The following is an 18,579-nucleotide window of genomic DNA, read 5'->3' on the forward strand; positions in this document are numbered from 1 at the left end:
GAGCAACAGCCTTGAACTGACGAGCTCAGGGACAGAGTTCAAGCCCTACCACCAACAATAAAATAAAATAAAATAAAATAAATGATTTTTATATGGATGTATAGTTGGTAGGATTCTCTTAAATTGTAAAATGATCACACAAGGTTTAGTAGAAGCACAGCAGAAATAGCTCTCCATGTGATTTCACCAAATTCTCCAGTACATTGCAATAAACTTAGAAATATACTCATTACCTGATTTACCTAACTGTAATCCCTCTGCATATCATCTTTAAAATTAGAAAAAGAACACTACTAGAGTAGTGAGAATAGTGTTATCTAAGCCTTTGCTTCAAAATAATTATATCTATAGCATCATAATCTAAAGGGATATTATTTCCCTCCTCTTTTGATATCAATAAAAATGATTTCACATTCAAAGTATGTCTTTATCTAAAAAGCTACCCCAGTACAGGCCCTGCTGTGTTTTAGTCTCTTCTTCAATCACATGATCAGAATTTGGCTGCATCTGCTCAAAAATGCCTGCTTGCTTGATCTCTAACCTTGTTACATAGGCTTGACTTTTGTGACTTGGTTCTTCTGCATATCAGGAGGAGCTCAGTTACTCGCTTAAGTCATCAATCCCTGTTACCTTTGGCACCACCCAGAAAATGCCCTTTCACCATACCTGTTTTTATTCTGTTAGTCTGGATTTTTTTCTCTCTGAAATTGCCCTGTAAGTTCATCTTTCCTTTTTATTCCAATCTCAGCTCTGGCTCTTATGTTTGAAGTTTCTTTCAGCCATTTGAACCAAGTTTGTGGCTTGATCTGACTTAACTCAGCTCTCAGAGTACTGGAGAAGAGAGAAGAGTTTCCAGTTGGCCACAGGCTTGATTCCAAAACCCTGCTCATGTGCCCAAGTGTTCCTCCCAGTTCCATCTACTGGTAACAGGCAGAGTTGGCACATGGTAGCTCTATTGTTAATAGGTCTGCAGTTTGTACCAGTTCTTGGCTCCTCATTCCCCTCCTATGGTTCAGCTAGGGAAACCTCCTTGCATCTTCCATTTCAGCCCAGGGTGTGTGTTGTGTCTTCTTCTTAGAATACGCTTGCACAGATTTGCACACAAGCTGGCTTTGGCCATCATTCACATTACATGTAAAATGAAATTACGTGAGAGAGATTTGCCTTGGCCACTCACTGAACCAAGCATCATCTTACCTACACATATAGATTAGTGTACACATGTAGATTATATAGTGTACACCTATAGATTATATATGTATGTAGTTACATTCACTGTATTTCTCTCATCCATTTATTCCTGTTAATAGACCTCCGTCAAACAGTCATACACGCACATAAGCAGAAGTGGAGCCTGAAGGATAGAACTATAGGCGCTTAAACAGAGGTCATATACAACCCATATCTGTTAGGTTCATGAATACATACACGACCTCTGTCTGTCTCTTGAAATTGTATGTGTCAGTGTGGAGCCCTACTCAAATGCAATTGTTCTAAGAATATTCCCAGTCAGATACTTTTCCTCCATCATGTTGCTGTAATGTTACTTTTTGTATATGTCATGCCTTCATGCATGTATGTCATGCATAATCATCTATGTCAAGAAGATATTTGTTGAAATCAGGAATAAATGAAAATCAACCATAAAGAGTAAGATTTTGTGCTATTGGTTATCTTATAGTTTTATTCATTATGAATTATTTATTGGACACATAAATGAATCAACAATATCTTCTCTTTATACCCATGTATCCATAACCAACTTGAAAACATAAATATTACAGACATTCATATTAAATTATTTGAGAATCTCCCTCAGTGTTTGCTTTTCTTTTCTTTCCTGAAGCAATCATGATCCTGGCTTTGATCTTTATCATTTCTCTGTGTGTTTGCATATTGTTTTATCATCACTATCTATCTAGGCCCGTAGCATTATTCTGCTTGCCTTTTTTATATAAAATAATGTATGGCTTATTTCACACCTTCTTTTTTCAATATTACATTTTTTAGATTTTCCACACTGATAGCACTGGTGTTAGAATCTACAGGTGAGATCACTGACTTTGCTTGGCGTCTGGCATTCCTTCATGTAGCTCTTGCATTGTTTCTTTGTCCTTTTTCTTACTGAAAGTGGTTTCATGTTCCATTTTACAAACAGAACACAACCATGAACATTAGGATATCATTTCTGTGTAGATTCAGAGAGCATTGTCCCAAGGATTCAGGGGGAGCCAGTTCCTATCCCACCCCTTGTTAGATTTCCCATAAAGCAAAGAGAAGGAGCTATTTTGGGATTTTTCTTATGAGCATATCTGCCCTACCTCCACCTTGTGTACCAAGCAGTCAGCTTGCTTTTCATTCTCTTGGCTTTAGTGGGTCCTGCTAGACTCAGTTCCCAGTTGCTTCTGGAGCCAGAACCTAGCAGACCTGTGACTTCATATACTATCGCCACTTTGCATGTCAGTGTCATTCCTGGTCTATGAGGTTTGGGGTTTGCTTTATTTATTTATTTATTTATGAGCCCCGAGATGTCTTTTTTTTCAACTTTTCTTTTTTTGATATTTTATTTATCATTACTATGGGCCTGGAGCAGATGGAGTCTATCAAAGCAGGAACTTTTTTTGTATGTATCACCATAAGCAGAGCTAATAGCACCTCTATAACCTTTGGAAATAAACACAAATTTTAGAATCTTATAATCATAGACTTTTGAGGTTACAAAACATTTTAGAAATAAGGGAAATAACCCTATTTTAGAGGTATGGGGATTGGGATCTGGAGAAATTAAATGAGGGGCTAGGAATATGGCTTAGTGGTAGAGCGCTTGCCTAGCAGACGTGAGGCCCTGTGTTTGATGCTCTGGTATCCTATAAACAATAAATAAATAAATAAATAAATAAATAAAAGTAATTCTGGAATTTAGATCAGTGGAAGGACAGTTAACTGGCAAGTGAAAGGTCCATCGTTTGGTCCTCAGTTCTGGACATGAAACAAGTAAAGTAAGTGATTTATTGATGTCACATTTATGGCTGGTCATAGGGCTAAAACCCTATGGGTGCTCTGGAGTCCCTATACTATACAGTGCCACCAACTCCACTGCTATAGCTTTCTCTACAAGCTGCCTCTATGTGGACCATTTTATTTTTAATAGGGCTGGGAAAAATATACCAGAATTTAGCAACCAAAAATATTTAGAGCATATTTTAAAATAAAAGTGATTTCTTCTGGACAATATTGAGATAAAATTAAAGATACAATGTTTACTGTATTAAGTGGGATACCTTTGGCTTTAGGAATTCCCACTGTCCTTGCTCCCTGAACTTTCAGAAGCTTACCATGATGGAGACCCATCAATACCAATGCCAATCTTTCCAGCCCCTGGGCCGAACCTGAACTGAAATGACTGGGTGTTATCAACAGTGCTGTTCTAGATGTCTGCTGCATGTAGAAATGGCAGTCTGCTTAATTTATATGCCAAAAATACTTACTAAAAACAGGCTAAGCATTCTTTTCCATTAGGTTTCTGGATGTAGGTGATGAAACTTTAGTATCTAGTGTGTAGTGTGTGCGTGTGTGTGTGTGTTAAAGCCTTTGGAACTGTTCTATTCTGTTTCTAGATCTTTTAGCTGTGCCTAAGCATCCGTATGCTGCTATGGAGAACTGGGGATTAAGTATTTTTGTGGAACAAAGAATACTGCTGGATCCCAGTGTTTCATCTATTTCTTATTTGCTGGATGTCACCATGGTCATTGTTCATGAGATATGTCACCAGGTATGAAAAAAAAGGATCAGGTGTAAGTATAATGTACCAACTCTCTAGAATGATTTCCGATCTCTAAATTAGGAGCTGAATTATTACTCTCCTTATTGAGTTGCATATCAAGCATGGTGTACTTTTATTTTCTGGAAGGCATTCATTTCTTTCCCCAGGTGACATCACAAACAAAAGCTCATAAACAGATCAAACAAATGTCATTCCATTTCCTTGAACTGTGAGATTATTGACATGGAGATCCCACAGCCATGCCTTCTATGGAGCCCCATGGGGTTGCTGTGTCTTTTCTATGTGGGTTCCCCTCCCTGCTGATTATTAGTGTGTGCATATGGTAAGTGTCATGTTGGCAGTGATTTATTGCAATGTCACAGGATGCAGCTGAGTTTTTTGTACGTTTTGCCAAAATCAATTTGTTAGTCCCCCTTTCCCAAGCTGAAGACACTTAGGAAGTCTTTTACTAACTCAGCCATAAATTAAATTCTTTGTTTTCAAATGATTGATATATTTTTCCCTTGGCATGTTTAGAAATTCATATGTAAATTAACCAGCTTTGTAGCAAAGCTAAGATAAAAAGAATTTCATTTTGATTTTATGCATTTTCTTACAACGCGTAGAAGGTATTAGAGTAATTTATTTTCACTGCTAATCTGAATCTTGAATTTAGTGACAAAACATACTTAAAATTGATGCTCTTCTTAATAAACAGGAATACCTTTCCTGGTTCCAAGTAACTATGCATAGTTTTTAACTGAAAACACCAGATATCTCACTGTGTTATAGCATGATTTTAATGTTGTAAACAGAAAGAAGTTTTAAAAGCTAGAAAAACCAAAGAGAGAATGGTATGGATAATTTTGTCAATGAAAAAATGTGAACAGTTAAATGCTAATACAGGAATCTATCTGACTTAATGATGGATTGGTTCAAGGTATGTGAGCATTTACCTAAATGTCAGCCTTTTGCAGTAAACTTGTAGAATGTTTATTATACCTGTCATGTTGACCAGATGAGACATGTTTCTTACCTTAGAAAATCAGACAATCAATTACAGATATAACTTGGACTTCTCTTCTGGCTAAAGAGCATTATTTCCATTAAGCCTTACAACTCTAAAGCAAAAATCAAGCTCCTCTGAATAGTTTGATAAGCAACAAGTTAGTTGTACAGTTCTGTTCCAGTGAACACACACTGTTAGTGCTATAATTATTCAGAGGATTAAAATTTTCTTGTTGTATATTGTTTAATATCATGAGTTGATTTCTTAGAATACCTTAGTGGTTGTAAGTTTCTTACTATGAAATGGTATACCAGAGGCAGGAGAAACTAGGAATAATTGTCACTCTTAGTGTCACATTAATTTTGACATTGCTTTTCCTTCCCACCTGTTTGTTGTCACAAATCTAAGCACAGGGTTGTTAACTGCTAATTTCTGGCTAAAAAATTAAACAAGTGAAAATAAAACATTCGTTGTCATCAACATAGTTAGAGATACCTGGAAAAAGTGATACTTTATTGTTAACACTGAAATATTTGTCGGTGAGCTCCTTATGCAACTCTGAAAGCTGTTCATCATCTGGTACTTGTCTGCCTCTAAGGACTTTCTCGTGCTTGCTCCAGCCTAATCTTGTCTATTCTAGTCTCACAGATCTTCCTTTTCTTGGAGAGCTCATTCACATATAGAGTTTTTACAATAAAGTTTATTTGCATCTGCCTGGAAACCTCTTACCCAAGGTTATCTCATGGTTGACTCAATATTAATTCTCAGTTCAGATGTCACCTGCTTAGAGAGATTGATTGTGATTTATAATCTGCAAAGATCCCTTCTCCATTCCTGTAACATTTTAAGATTAGAAATTGTATTGTTCATTTTTTTTCTTTATGAATCTCCTTCTTCACCTCATCTTTCCTACTTCCACAATAAATTATAACCTATGTGAGGAGACATATAATCTAAGTCTTATATCACTGAAGCTTAAATGTTTAGCTTGTAATGTATTCTTTTATGAAATAAAAAGGAAATGATTCTTTTAATTTTTCCAAAAAATGAACAAGGATTTCAGAGCAATACAGCCTGTTAGAATCAAAACATCCATTAAAATTTCAACTGTATATTTTGTGGAATAATTTGGGAGATAGAAATGCTTTTTGGTGTACTCATCATAGAGAGTCAATTCTTGTGGACCATTGAAGCTTTTAGCGAGGTTAATCAGGGAATTCTCTGAATTGCTCCGCTACTTGAGGGCAATGGTTCTAGTACTTCTAGTAATGAGTCACTACCTCTTAAGGCTTCATTTTCTGTATTGGGCCACTTTAATCATTAGAGAATTTCCTGCAATTTTAGCAGACATTTTCCAGTTCTAATTCATTATTCCCAGGCTGCTCCCTGTAGGGTCACCAGAAACAAACCTTTTCTTTTTCTATATAATAGGTCTTCAACTATTTAAAGATAGCTGTCATCTATTTCCACCCTCTTGAGTTCCTTCTTTACCCAGCATTCTTTTTGTTCTACCCTGAATGCATTTTCAAAATACAAATATTGCATCAACAGTCAAATAAATATAGTCTTAACACATTTTAAGGTCAGGAAATCCATTGGGAATTGACCTCCATTGATGATAATTACAATGTGACATATTTTAAGTAAAATTGGTATGATGTAGATGGGATATCATCTGATGGCCTTTCCTTTGTTCCTATAGTGGTTTGGTGACCTTGTGACTCCTGTGTGGTGGGAAGATGTGTGGCTGAAGGAAGGTTTTGCTCACTACTTTGAATTTGTGGGTACAGACTACCTCTATCCTGGCTGGAACATGGTAAGTTCACCTCTCCCTAATCCTTTGGAATCTCAGTAGTAAATTCATTTGAACATAAAATATGAGATTATCTGTGTCTTCCTATTATTTGTCTACCATAAGTTCAGCTGATTCTTTTTTTTTTTTTTGCCAGTCCTGGGCTTGAGCTCAGGGCCTGAGCACTGTCCTTGGACTTTCTCAAGGCTAGAGCTCTACCATTGAGCCTCAGCACCACTTCCGGCTTTTTTCTATGTATGTGGTACCGAGGAATCGAATCCGGGTCTTCATGCATGCTAGGCAAGCACTTTAACCACTAGGCCAAACTCCCGGCCCCATGTTCAGCTGATTCTTGTGGGATAAAGATTATGGTAACTTATTATAACAATAATACCATGTTAATATATCTTAATTATGTACATGAAGCTTGTCCATATTTTATACATTTTTCATATGTTCCATATTTCACACCTCACTCATCTATGTAAGTGCATATGATGCAATTAAAATATCTCACTTGCATTTGCTTATGATGCCAAACTGAATTAAAATGCCTTAATAAACTTTGAAGAAAAGCTACCAATACTGCACAGTGCTATCTAACGTATTTCACAAAGGTGTAATTTTAAAACTTGAGTACATAAGGTTAGTAAAATATTTCCAAAACTATCTTTTGATTTTAGATGACTATGAACCAATGTTAAAAATTTCATTATGCTGTGGAATATTACTGATTTAAGATTTCATTATTTCTCAATATTAATAGATGTTCTTAATACAAATGACATTACACATACAGGTAAGTTTTTTTAGATCATTCAGTTACTTGTAATAAAATCTTTTTTATTCATCATTATTAAAAGTACATGTTAGATCAAAAAGTAATCAACAGAATCATACATGGGCTAAAAATGGACAGATTTTGATAGTTTTTTTTAATGAATTTTTTCTTGGGAAATCTATAGTTTCAGTTCAAGGATGCCTGTATGTTTTCAGTTTTAAAGTTTTAAATGTAGTATAAAAGCATGTGGAATGAAATTTGTATTCTTTTTTATTTTTTAATAATTTTTAATGTATAGAGGTGTTACAGTTATATTTGCCAGATAGAAGATGCATTACTTCTCGCATATTGATACCCCTTCTCATGTTTTTGTCCCCATTTCCCTCCCCAACTCCCCTACTCTCATCTTGGAATGCATGTTCTTTTCCATTATTTTATTATTTGAATTATAAACACAGGCTGTTTGCAAAATATTTTTTTTTTGCCAGTCCTGGGCTTGGGCTCAGGGCCTGAGCACTGTCCTTGGACTTTCTCAAGGCTAGAGCTCTACCACTTGAGCCTCAGCACCACTTCCGGCTTTTTTCTATGTATGTGGTACCAAGGAATCGAACCCGGGTCTTCATGCATGCTAGGCAAGCACTTTAACCACTAGGCCAAACTCCCGGCCCTGCAAAATATTTTTGCAAACAATCAAGACTTACACAACTGAGATCTGTGTTCTTCTAAATACAGAATGTACACTGGAAAATCTTATGTGAGTTGGACACTGTGATTCATGCCTGTAATCATAGGGACTCAGGAGTCAGATCTGATTTGAAACCAGTCCAGGGAACTCTCTGAGATTCTTAAATCCAATTAACTTTCAGAAATACCAGAAGAGAAGATGTCGTTCAAGTGGTAGCACTGCCCTTGAGCAAAAGAGCACAGAGACAGTGCTCAAACCCTGAGTTCAAGCCTGAGGACCAGAAGAGAAATAAAACAAAATAACCTTGTGTGATTAAGATATAAGATTTGAATTGAGTGTATATCTAAAAACTAATAAATAGGTGATCAGTCACATAGAAGGCTTACTCTATTACTAAGAAATCACCAGGTGCCTATCATCATTAATTTCTAAGTAGAGAGAATCCTTGTCTCTTTGTTTAAATTATAACAAATTACCAAAATTTCCCATTCTTTTGTGGGTTTGGGTTTTAACAGCTTTCCTTGTATTTAGTTAAATACCTTAATATATTGACTTCATTAAACATATAAGAAATTCAAGAAATAAATTTTCCTATTATAAACTATTAACATCTCTTTTTGCATAAAAATATTAAGAAAAAGTTAGCCACATAAGTAATGGAGAAAGCTGAATGACTATAAGGCTGTGTCAGTACTATTTTTCAGAATGACATCAGAAAATGAGAGAAAGAAATACTGTAGAGTCAGATGATGATAGCTGTAGCAGCTGCTGATGTTCCTATGATATGCAGAGAAGCCTGTCCATGAATACATGGCTTGGGCCTCACTGTGGCTGAACTTAAAAAGGGAAAATGAAGAGTCAAGCTTATGTCAGGAGCAAAGAAACTCTGAAGGTTGACCTCTCTTGCCTCTAGTCTCCCAAACAGTACCTTTCTCATTTCTAGGACATAGGTCTCAAACACAAAAATACAATATCAATTTTCTAGGGAGATTATCAAAACAATCTCCTTTCCATGGAACACCAATAAAGAACAGAATTAACTATTGTATTGTTAGGAAGCTTTTTTCCCTCTGATTTAAGCTGATATTCTTGCTTTGATTAGCTGTTACACACACATGCACACACACACACACAACTTAGATTTTCTTTATATATGAGTATGTTTCAGATCCAGTTTCCAATATAGAAACAATTGGTTTTTCCTATTAGCAACAATATGTAAAATAAACATTTGTGTGTAAAAATATTTTCTCCATTGAAACTAACCAAATTTATCATTTTAAAGATTTTATGTCTTTGCAAAGAATTATGTCAGGTTAGGGGAGTGGATTGGGAATAAGATATTCCAGTTGTAAGCATGTCATTTCACCTCTTTCATACATCCTTATCATGTGAGAGGTGAGATATTTGTTCAGACTCAGTAAGTTACACATGATTTTGGTGAGGTCTTTGAAATATTTGCCCAAACCACTGCACAAATGTGAGATGATGTCATGGGCCTGGAAGCTGAACATTCTGTTAGAGAACACATTGATTTTACACATAGGTACTGTGCCTTTCCAACACTGGTAATCCATTTTGACACCAAAACTTATATCAGTTATGTTTATCTTTTGAAATAATTTCTATAATCTGTGTGTCTAGATTCATTCTCTTCAGCTCAACTGTTATCTACGTCTGCCACATGGACTATTGTATAGCAACATAAACCAAAGAGTAACTTAATAATAATTGTCATTATTATTTGACAATTCTCTATTACTTTTATTTAAAAATGATGCACAGCAAAATCTAATACTAATGCAGATATAATTACATCCTCATGTATGTTGTATAAGTTTTAATTAGAATTTGTCTTATCTGCATTGTAGGAATCTCCCCTAGTCTCTTACATATAACATACTAATAAAGTGATTCTATAAAGACAACCATTGACTACTAGTGTGAATTCTTTTATTAAATGAATACTACAGAATATCCAATAATAAATATTAAATTATATATTGATGAAATATGAAGATTGAAAATTTATTCTTTCAAATTTTATAAGAACCCTAGTTATAATGACAACTACTTATGGAAAATCATGTAACTAAGATTCTTTGCACAAACTATAGAATACCTCAGAGTACTGCCTTAAAATGTAAAATGAATATCATTTTATCATAAACAGGGTTGAAATAGCAAACTCACATGTTTTCAATTACACCATATTATTGTAAAGTGCTCCAATGATGATTGTCTGTTAAAAGAAATGAAATTAGGGCCGGGAGTTTGGCCTAGTGGTAAAGTGCTTGCCTAGCATGCACAAAGACCCGGGTTCAATTCCTTGGTACCACATACATAGAAAAAAGCCGGAAGTGGTGCTGAGGCTCAAGTGGTAGAGCTCTAGCCTTGAGAAAGTCCAAGGACAGTGCTCAGGCCCTGAGCTCAAGCCCAGGACCGGCAAAAAAAAAAAAAAGAAATGAAATTATTTTCACTTTTCAGGTTTTTAAATTTTCATTCAAAAAGAGACAAGTACTGTGTTCATTGAGTTTAATTCTTTTCTGGTTTAAATGTAGACATATGTGAAAACATTTCAAAAAGAAGGTGTAAAAGTAGGAGAAATTAATTTGCTTTAGATTAATAATTTATTTGTTTAATAATTAACTTGCTTTTAAAATATACTTTATATACTATCAGAGCCAGGAGATTGGACTAGTGGTAGCTTGCTTGCCTAACATTCACGAAGACCCAGGTTTAATTCTTCGGTACTACGTACATAGAAAAAAGGCAGAAGTGGTGCTATAGTTCAGGTGGTAGAGCTCTAGCCTTGAGAAAACCCAAGGACAATGCTTAGGCCCTGAGTCCGAACCCAGGACTGGCCAAAAAAATACTCTATCAAAGAGTAGTTTTAGATTGATGGTATTACTATAATTCAGCAAAATTGAAGTCTAACAGAGCTTTGACACCAGAGATAGAACATTTAGAAATTAGATAAACTCATTTTAGAATCTTACTTTGGAAGAAATATGTATCTAGATCTAGATCTACACATATCTATATGTCTATCTATGTCTATTTATATCTATCTATGTATCTATGTATCTATGTATCTATCTATGTATCTATGTATCTATCTATGTATCTATCTATGTATCTATCTATCTATCTATCTATCTATCTATCTATCTATATTTTAGCATTCCATAGGGTTGGAATTATCTACTATGATCAAAGTCCATCTAAGAATTGTCTCTCCAGATAAAATTAGAAGATCATCAATTGTTTTATACCGGTTATTTTATATTCAGAATTCCCTCACATATTGAATGCAAAGAAAATTAAGGGCTTCCTGTCTAGTATCAAAGGTCTGTGAGCTCTTACTGATATTCAGTTGCTTAAAAGTGCTTCCATAGTGAAAGACTAGAAGGGTAACAGAAGGAATGCATGCTTGAATCACTTGGGGTCCTACTTTTCAAAATATATCTCTTCCTTGTTCTTTCCTTTTCCCTCTGCAAGAATTTTTAACCAAAAATGTAAACTTTTACAAAGTTCCCCCATTAGTGAGAAACTGGGAAGCTGTACCTCCCTGTTCTAAAATAAAGGATTTTTCTTTTTCCTTCTACTATTAGTGGCAGAGTAGTGTTTGGCATTGGTAGATAAGGGGTTTGTAGGAAAGACAAAGAAGAAACAAAGACAGAGGTAGAGCTATAATGGACGCAGCAGCTAATTCCATTAGAGAAAAGTGTCCTTGTGCCATATCAATTCTCAGAGTGAGCACAGGAAGAATCCTAACGGTGCTTACATTGGGTCTGGGTACCCCAGGTGTCCTGGATTACATTGAAATTCAAAGAAAGCACAAATTAGGAGAATGCTAACACAGCGCCAGTGTTCAGTAATCCTGAGACTTGGATTCTAACCAATGAGATACTAAGAATTTCCAGCAAGGATTAATAGGTAAAATAACAACTTGATTGCAACTAACACAATAACCATTTTTTAAAAATGTTCATCTCTGTATTAGGACTAATTCTATTCTTCTCATAAGACACCTTCATTTATTAATGTGCTGATTAACGACATCTAATAGTAAAAAAACAAGTAAGGTATTTGTTAGAAAAGCACTCATTTGTTCATTGCTTAAGTATATTAGCCTATTTAGAAACTTTAGAGCACAGATAATGTTTTTTAGCTTTAACATAGGCAGAATACTTAATCACTTATAATTCTGTTTACACGTATTTTTTCTTTTTTTTAATATTTTTTATTGTATTTAATAAAAGGGTTACATGATATTTGCCAGATAGAGGGTGCATTAATTCACATACATTGATACCCTTCCACATGTCTTGGTCCCCATTACCCTACCCCCACCCCCCTCTTGGTTTTCCCCCCTGCTCTGTCCAGTTTCAAGTAACCAAATACAAATGTATCCAATATATCAGATAACAAAGTGAGATATTGTGACAATATGAGATAACGAAGGAACAGCAAAAGAGATGAGAGATAACATAGCACCTTAAGGACAGCAATCATTCGTTATTCGGCTTTTGTTTCAATATCCTAGAGGTCCATTCAATTAGCTTCATACTATATGGTCTTATGTATCAAGTTTTTGCTCTATTGCAAATCTTTGCTATTAGGGCCCAAGGTTTCTACTGGTTATGATGAATGAGGGAAACCATTGAGCCTAAGTTCCTTTGAGTCTGGCTTACTTCGCTTAATATGATTTTTTCTAAGTCTTTCCATTTCCTAACAAATGGGGCGATGTTGTTTTTTCTGACAGCAGCATAGAATTCCATTGTGTACAAATACCACATCTTGTGGATCCATTCATCAACTGAGGGACATCTAGGTTGGTTCCATATCTTTGCTATGGTGAATAATGCTGCAACGAACATTGATGTGCTAGTGGATTTAGTATGCCCTAGTTTCTGGATGGTTGGGTAAATGCCAAGTAGTGGAATTGCTGGATCATAGGGAACCTCTATGTTTAGCCTTTTGAGGCACTGCCATACTGCTTTCCATAGTGGTTGAATGAGTTTGCACTCCCACCAACAGTGTAGTAGTGATCCCTCTTGGCCACATCCCCTCCAGCATCTGTTGTTATTCGTTTTCCTGATCCTGGCCATTCTAACTGAAGTGAGGTGGAATCTTAGTGTTGTTTTGATTTGTATTTCTTTTATGACCAGAGATGTTGAGCATTTCTTCATGTATCTATAGGCCATTTTTCTTTCTTCTTCAGAGAAGACTTTCTTTAAGTCTTTGGCCCATTTTTTAATGGGATGGTTGCTACTTCAGGAAAGCAACTCCTTTTGGAATAGCCTCAAAGAAAATAAAGTACCTAGGAATTAGCTTAACTAAGAATGTAAAGGACCTTTTTGATGAAAACTTTAAAACCCTGAAAAAGGCAATTAAAGCAGAACTAAGGAAATGGAAAAACCTCCCATGCTCCTGGATTGGTAGAATCAACATTGTGAAAATGACAATCTTTCCAAGGGCTATCTACAAATTCAACGCAATACCCATCAATATCCCAATGGCATTCTTTAAAGAAATAGAAGAGGCAATCCAAAATTTCATATGGAATAATAAAAAACCCTGTATAGCAAAAACACTTCTTAGCAGAAAGAACAGCACAGGAGGAATTTCAATACCAAACTTTAGACTCTATTACAGAGCAATAATTATAAAAACAGCTTGGTACTGGCACAAGAACAGGCCTGAAGACCAATGGAATAGAACTGAGGACCCAGATATTAAACCACAGACCTATGGCCACCTAATCTTTGACAAGGGAGCCAAAAAAATAGAATGGAAGAAAGATTGCCTCTTCAACAAGTGGTGCTGGCAGAACTGGTTAAGCACCTGCAGAAAACTAAAGTTGGATCCTTCTTTGTCACCCTGTACTAGAATTAACTCCAAATGGATCAAAGACCTGGAGGTAAAAGCTGACACACTGAAAACTTTACAAGAAGGAATAGGAGATACACTAGGCCTCCTTGGCACAGGTCAAGAATCACAACAAATCAGAGAAAGGCTGGATAAGTGGGACTGCATTAAACTGCAGAGCTTTTGTATGGCAAAGGACATAGCTAGTAAATTAGTTAGGAAGCCTACAGAGTGTGAGAAGATCTTCACCAATCATACAACGGACAAAGGCCTCATATCTAAAATATATCAACAGCTCAAAAAATTAAATCACATAAGTATTTTTCCAAATGAAAATAAAAAAATTTGGCTTGACAGTTGTATGGGAAATGGAAGGCTTAGTAAAAGTTCGGAATTATGAAAATGGGTTGACTCATTTTAATTTTATTTTATTATCAGAATAATGTATAGAGGGGTTCCAGTTATCTTTGTAAGGAAGTGGGTACATTACTTCTTGAACATTGATACCTCTTCCTTTGTTTTTCTATCACTTTCCATCCCTCCACTCCCTCCCACGTTGTAGAGTTCATTCCCAACATATTGTCTTGTGAACATTGCTATTATATGGGTTCATCCTTTGGCCTTTGTCTCATCTTCTTTTTCCCTTTTTCTTCCCTGATTCAATTAGACAAATAAATGTTTATACAATACATCAGATACCAAAGTCCGATACAGCAACATCAGAGGATAAACAACAACAAAAAAGAAAAAAGCCAAATATCAACAAGAGATATATCCTTGTGGTTGTCTCATTTTAGAAGATTTGCTTTTCCTAAATAAGATACTTTCCGAAAATTTAGATGTGTTTTTGTCCATTTAGGTAAATATCCGGCAGGTACTTTTTTAGTAGTATTGCTTCACATCTTATTTTATATATGTTTTTTCTTAATTTAAAGTAAAGCCAAGACACAAGTTGAAAAATCCATACCTGTTCTTAAAAGATGATTTCTTTTTTAAGAGGAAAGCCATGTTTTTCAGAAAGACATTGCTTCAGGTTTTGTATGGTATTAAGTGAGAGATAAAAGACAAATGAGCATTCTCTATGGAGTAAAGCATTTATTTTGAAGACTGTTCACATTGCATGGTGTCAAGGTCTTTCCATATTTTCTTAGAAGTTTCAAAACCAGTCAATAAATATACAGAATAGATATTAAATAAAGCCCTCATTGAAACCACAGCCTAACAATAACCAAGGCCATTTTTTATGACTAAAAATACTACAGAGGATAATGAGCTTGCACATTCCCTCTTAAAGTAAGAACAGCATGTAAGTAGTGTATTCCAGCTTCCTAAGAAAAATTTTAAGTGTCACTCGATAAACCAAGTTGAAAAATTTAAAAGTTTATACCAAAATATTAATATTCTTATAGGCATGATAATCTCAAATGTAAAATGTTGGCCACAGCAGATTATCTTATTATTTTGTCTGTCCCTTTCCTTGCCTTGGGAAAATGTTATCTTTCTATAACATATGAATTGTGCAATATCTGATATTCCTGAGCATTTTCCCAGACAAAGGAGAATTTGTTTTGGAAAGATTTCACGTGAAAATAATCAAGGCTGGGGACACAGAGACAAACAAAAATAAGTCATTACAATTTCTAATTATTAATCATTAACTTTAACTAATGGTTAAATATTTTAAATGATATGAGGATACAAGCCATTTCTAAGCAAGCTATGATTATGTCAGTTCACTACACTTTATGAAACATTTTCCTCTTTTTCTACCTAGGGTTTTTTGTTTTGTTTTGTTTTTTAAACACTGTTCACATATACTAAACAAGAGTGCCAGAAATGAAAGCAGGTATTAAGTAATCAAATACAAAGTATGGAATATCTACCTATGAAGGCAATGAAAAAACTCAAAAAGTAATTCAAGATTGATGAAGATATTGACTGAGTTGCTCCTAAAATCTCCTAATAGAGATTACATAACATATCACGGAACACCTTTCACCATTACCCTACTATGCAACAGAATAAACCATTCTTCCACATTACCAGTGTACACCTTTTCTACTGTTATTTTTCTTAGAGTCTGAAAAATGTTCCATTCACTATTCAGACTAGAATTTAGGATTCTTATCCATGGATCCAAAGTTACTTGGTAGAAAATATTTTAACACTTTGCTAAATAACTTACCTGGTTCTACCATTCACCCTTTAATTCTTTTGAAAAGTTTTATATCTTAATGTTTTTATCTCTTCCTGTGATTGAGAAACAAAACCTCTAGATATCTGAAGTCATTTTTGTCAGTTTGTGTCATATTTGTCTTTAAATGAAGATATGTCAGAATGTATTTCTCCCTTAGAACTTGCTTCAAGAACACCTGCGTCCAATTAATTCCTTCACTCATTTTCTTATCTCTACTCATATTTTTAACTCAGTGATACTGTTGTTAAGTGCTATTAACAGCATACCAGCTCAAAATTTTATATAAATTAGCTCAAAATATTGCTGGGAATTTTTGCATCCCTATTTATTCATTCTATTTATTTTAGTCAAAGACTTAACACCTAAAATAAGGTATTCATTGTGCTAATTTTTATGTAACAAATATTACAAGTAATCTAATTATGGAATTTTTATGTGTCACATTCTTATATGCCCTGTATTTCATCGGTAGTAGTTTCTCTGTGTTTGAATTTGGGTTATTATGGTGATTTTTGTTTAGTTTTGTTTTGGATTTGGTTCTTTGATGTCCATGACAGCAGTTGCTTTGTTGTTTATTGGATAGCTCAAAACCATAGTGCCCTGCCTGCATATATATGCAGATATGTAAACATTTTGATACTTTAAATGATTTTTATATTATGTGATTGAAATATGTTTTGTAATCATTTCTTTAATTGAATATCTTTCCACTGAAGCAAATTCTTCTTTTCTTTCCATATATTTTTTATTGTAATTAATAGAGGGGTTACATTATATTCACCAGCTAGAAGGCGCATTACTTCACACACATTGATAACCTTTCTCATATCTTGGTCCCCATTTCCCCTTCCCCATCCCTGCCCCTCATCTTGTTTTCCCCTCTTCCCTATCCTATTTTAAATAACCAAATAATCAAGCAAATTCTTCTTTGGACTTCTTTCTCAAAATTCACAGACTAGACAATAGGTATGCATTTTATAAGGCTGATTACTGGGTTTTATTTTGTTGTACGGGTAGTGGTGATGATGATAATAGTATGTTTTTACCTAAATGTTGTTTTTTAAGTTGTCTGATTACAAACAAGTTTAGATCAATAGTTCCTTCAGAGAAAAATTTGGCGTAAATCTCATTTTCTTCCTAACTAGTCACATGACTAGTCTGATTTGAAGACTTTGGATCACAATTTGCTAAGACGAATTAAAATCCTAGAGTTCTCTGAAAAAAATTTGTTGCTCTACGTTTAAGACAATAAGGAGCCTTGTTTGAAATCTTTTAAGGTCATATCTCTCAAATGGCTCAAAAATAATTTACTTTTCTGTGATAATATATTTTTACATATTGCTAAGCATTATACCAGCAAATTTTGGCCCCCAAATGATGAAATACTCAGAGTTTATATTGAGTTGATCCATTTATTTTTACTGTAGTAGTAAACACTTCCTATATAAAAACTATATTGGTTCCTCTGTTAGGTATAAGGAATCATCAGATATGATAACATCTATGTCCTCTCAATTCACAGTCCCAGTTTAGTAATTTACTTGATCATTTTTGGTCAGAGTAATGCTACTTTTATGTTTCCCAAAATAGCATCCAATTATTTTCTACATATCTCTTGGATTAAATTTTTTGACTACTATTTAATATGTATGTACTTTTGTTTCTCTCTTTTCCCAATTCGTATTGAAATTCCTGTGCTGTTTTGGTTACAAATAATTTTAAGAATCAAAGATTTTCCTGAATAATGTTATGTTGAGAATCACATGTGAAAAATCTAGTGAGAGAAAAACATATATCCACATATCCTCATAAGAATATCTATTCTTTCCCTGGTTAAATTTAGGATATTTAATTTTTATCAAACTAGATTAGTTAATGAATGGATCATTTATATCACTAAATATTGAAGGTAAGTTTTTTAAAGTTCTATTTAACTAAATCCACTTATTAGGTCAATAAAAATTTTGTGACATAATTAAGGTTATTGGAATTATTATTTATTTCACAAATTAAAATAATAAAATGAATCAGCTACTTGGTATCCATGTTAATTATTTCTGGTAGCTAATTAGCTCATCATTGGAATTCCTTCAGATTTGAATTGTATGAAAATATTTCCATTAAAATTTAAACTTGAAATAAAGTTGTTTGGAAATAACTAGTCAATATACATTTAACATACTCTTAATTAGATTTTGCTAATCAAATATTAAATTGCCTAAATGAGTATGCAATTTATGTTTACACAGTATCAGAGGTTTCTTGTAATGGTTATCGGAAACGATTATGTGCCTATTTAATTTTGATTGGCAAATTTGATTTTATTGAAATATCTTCAACTTATTAGAAATTAAGCAAAGAGATGAAGGAAAGTATTTTTACTTCCAAGAAAGGAGGTTTTACATCTCAGAAATGTTTAACCTTATATGGGAAGATTTCTGCTCAAGTCAATCATATTAAATAACGAAATAGAAAAAT

The 18,579-nt window shown here is 34.3% G+C and overlaps 1 protein-coding gene across 1 annotated transcript in view; it reads left to right on the plus strand.

The window, feature by feature from the left end:
- Trhde (thyrotropin releasing hormone degrading enzyme) overlaps positions 1–18,579 on the plus strand; it is a 346,217-nt gene that overhangs the window by 190,028 nt on the left and 137,610 nt on the right. Inside the window, exons 4-5 of the mRNA XM_090328261.1 lie at positions 3,618–3,772; positions 6,475–6,588. Of these exons, the coding sequence (XP_090184387.1) occupies positions 3,618–3,772; positions 6,475–6,588 (269 nt within the window). The remainder of the gene's footprint in view (positions 1–3,617; positions 3,773–6,474; positions 6,589–18,579) is intronic.

The sequence above is a fragment of the Megascapheus bottae genome, chromosome 2, assembly GCF_031878675.1.
Source record: "Megascapheus bottae isolate mThoBot1 chromosome 2, mThoBot2.hap1, whole genome shotgun sequence".
Taxonomy (NCBI): Eukaryota; Metazoa; Chordata; class Mammalia; order Rodentia; family Geomyidae; genus Megascapheus; species Megascapheus bottae.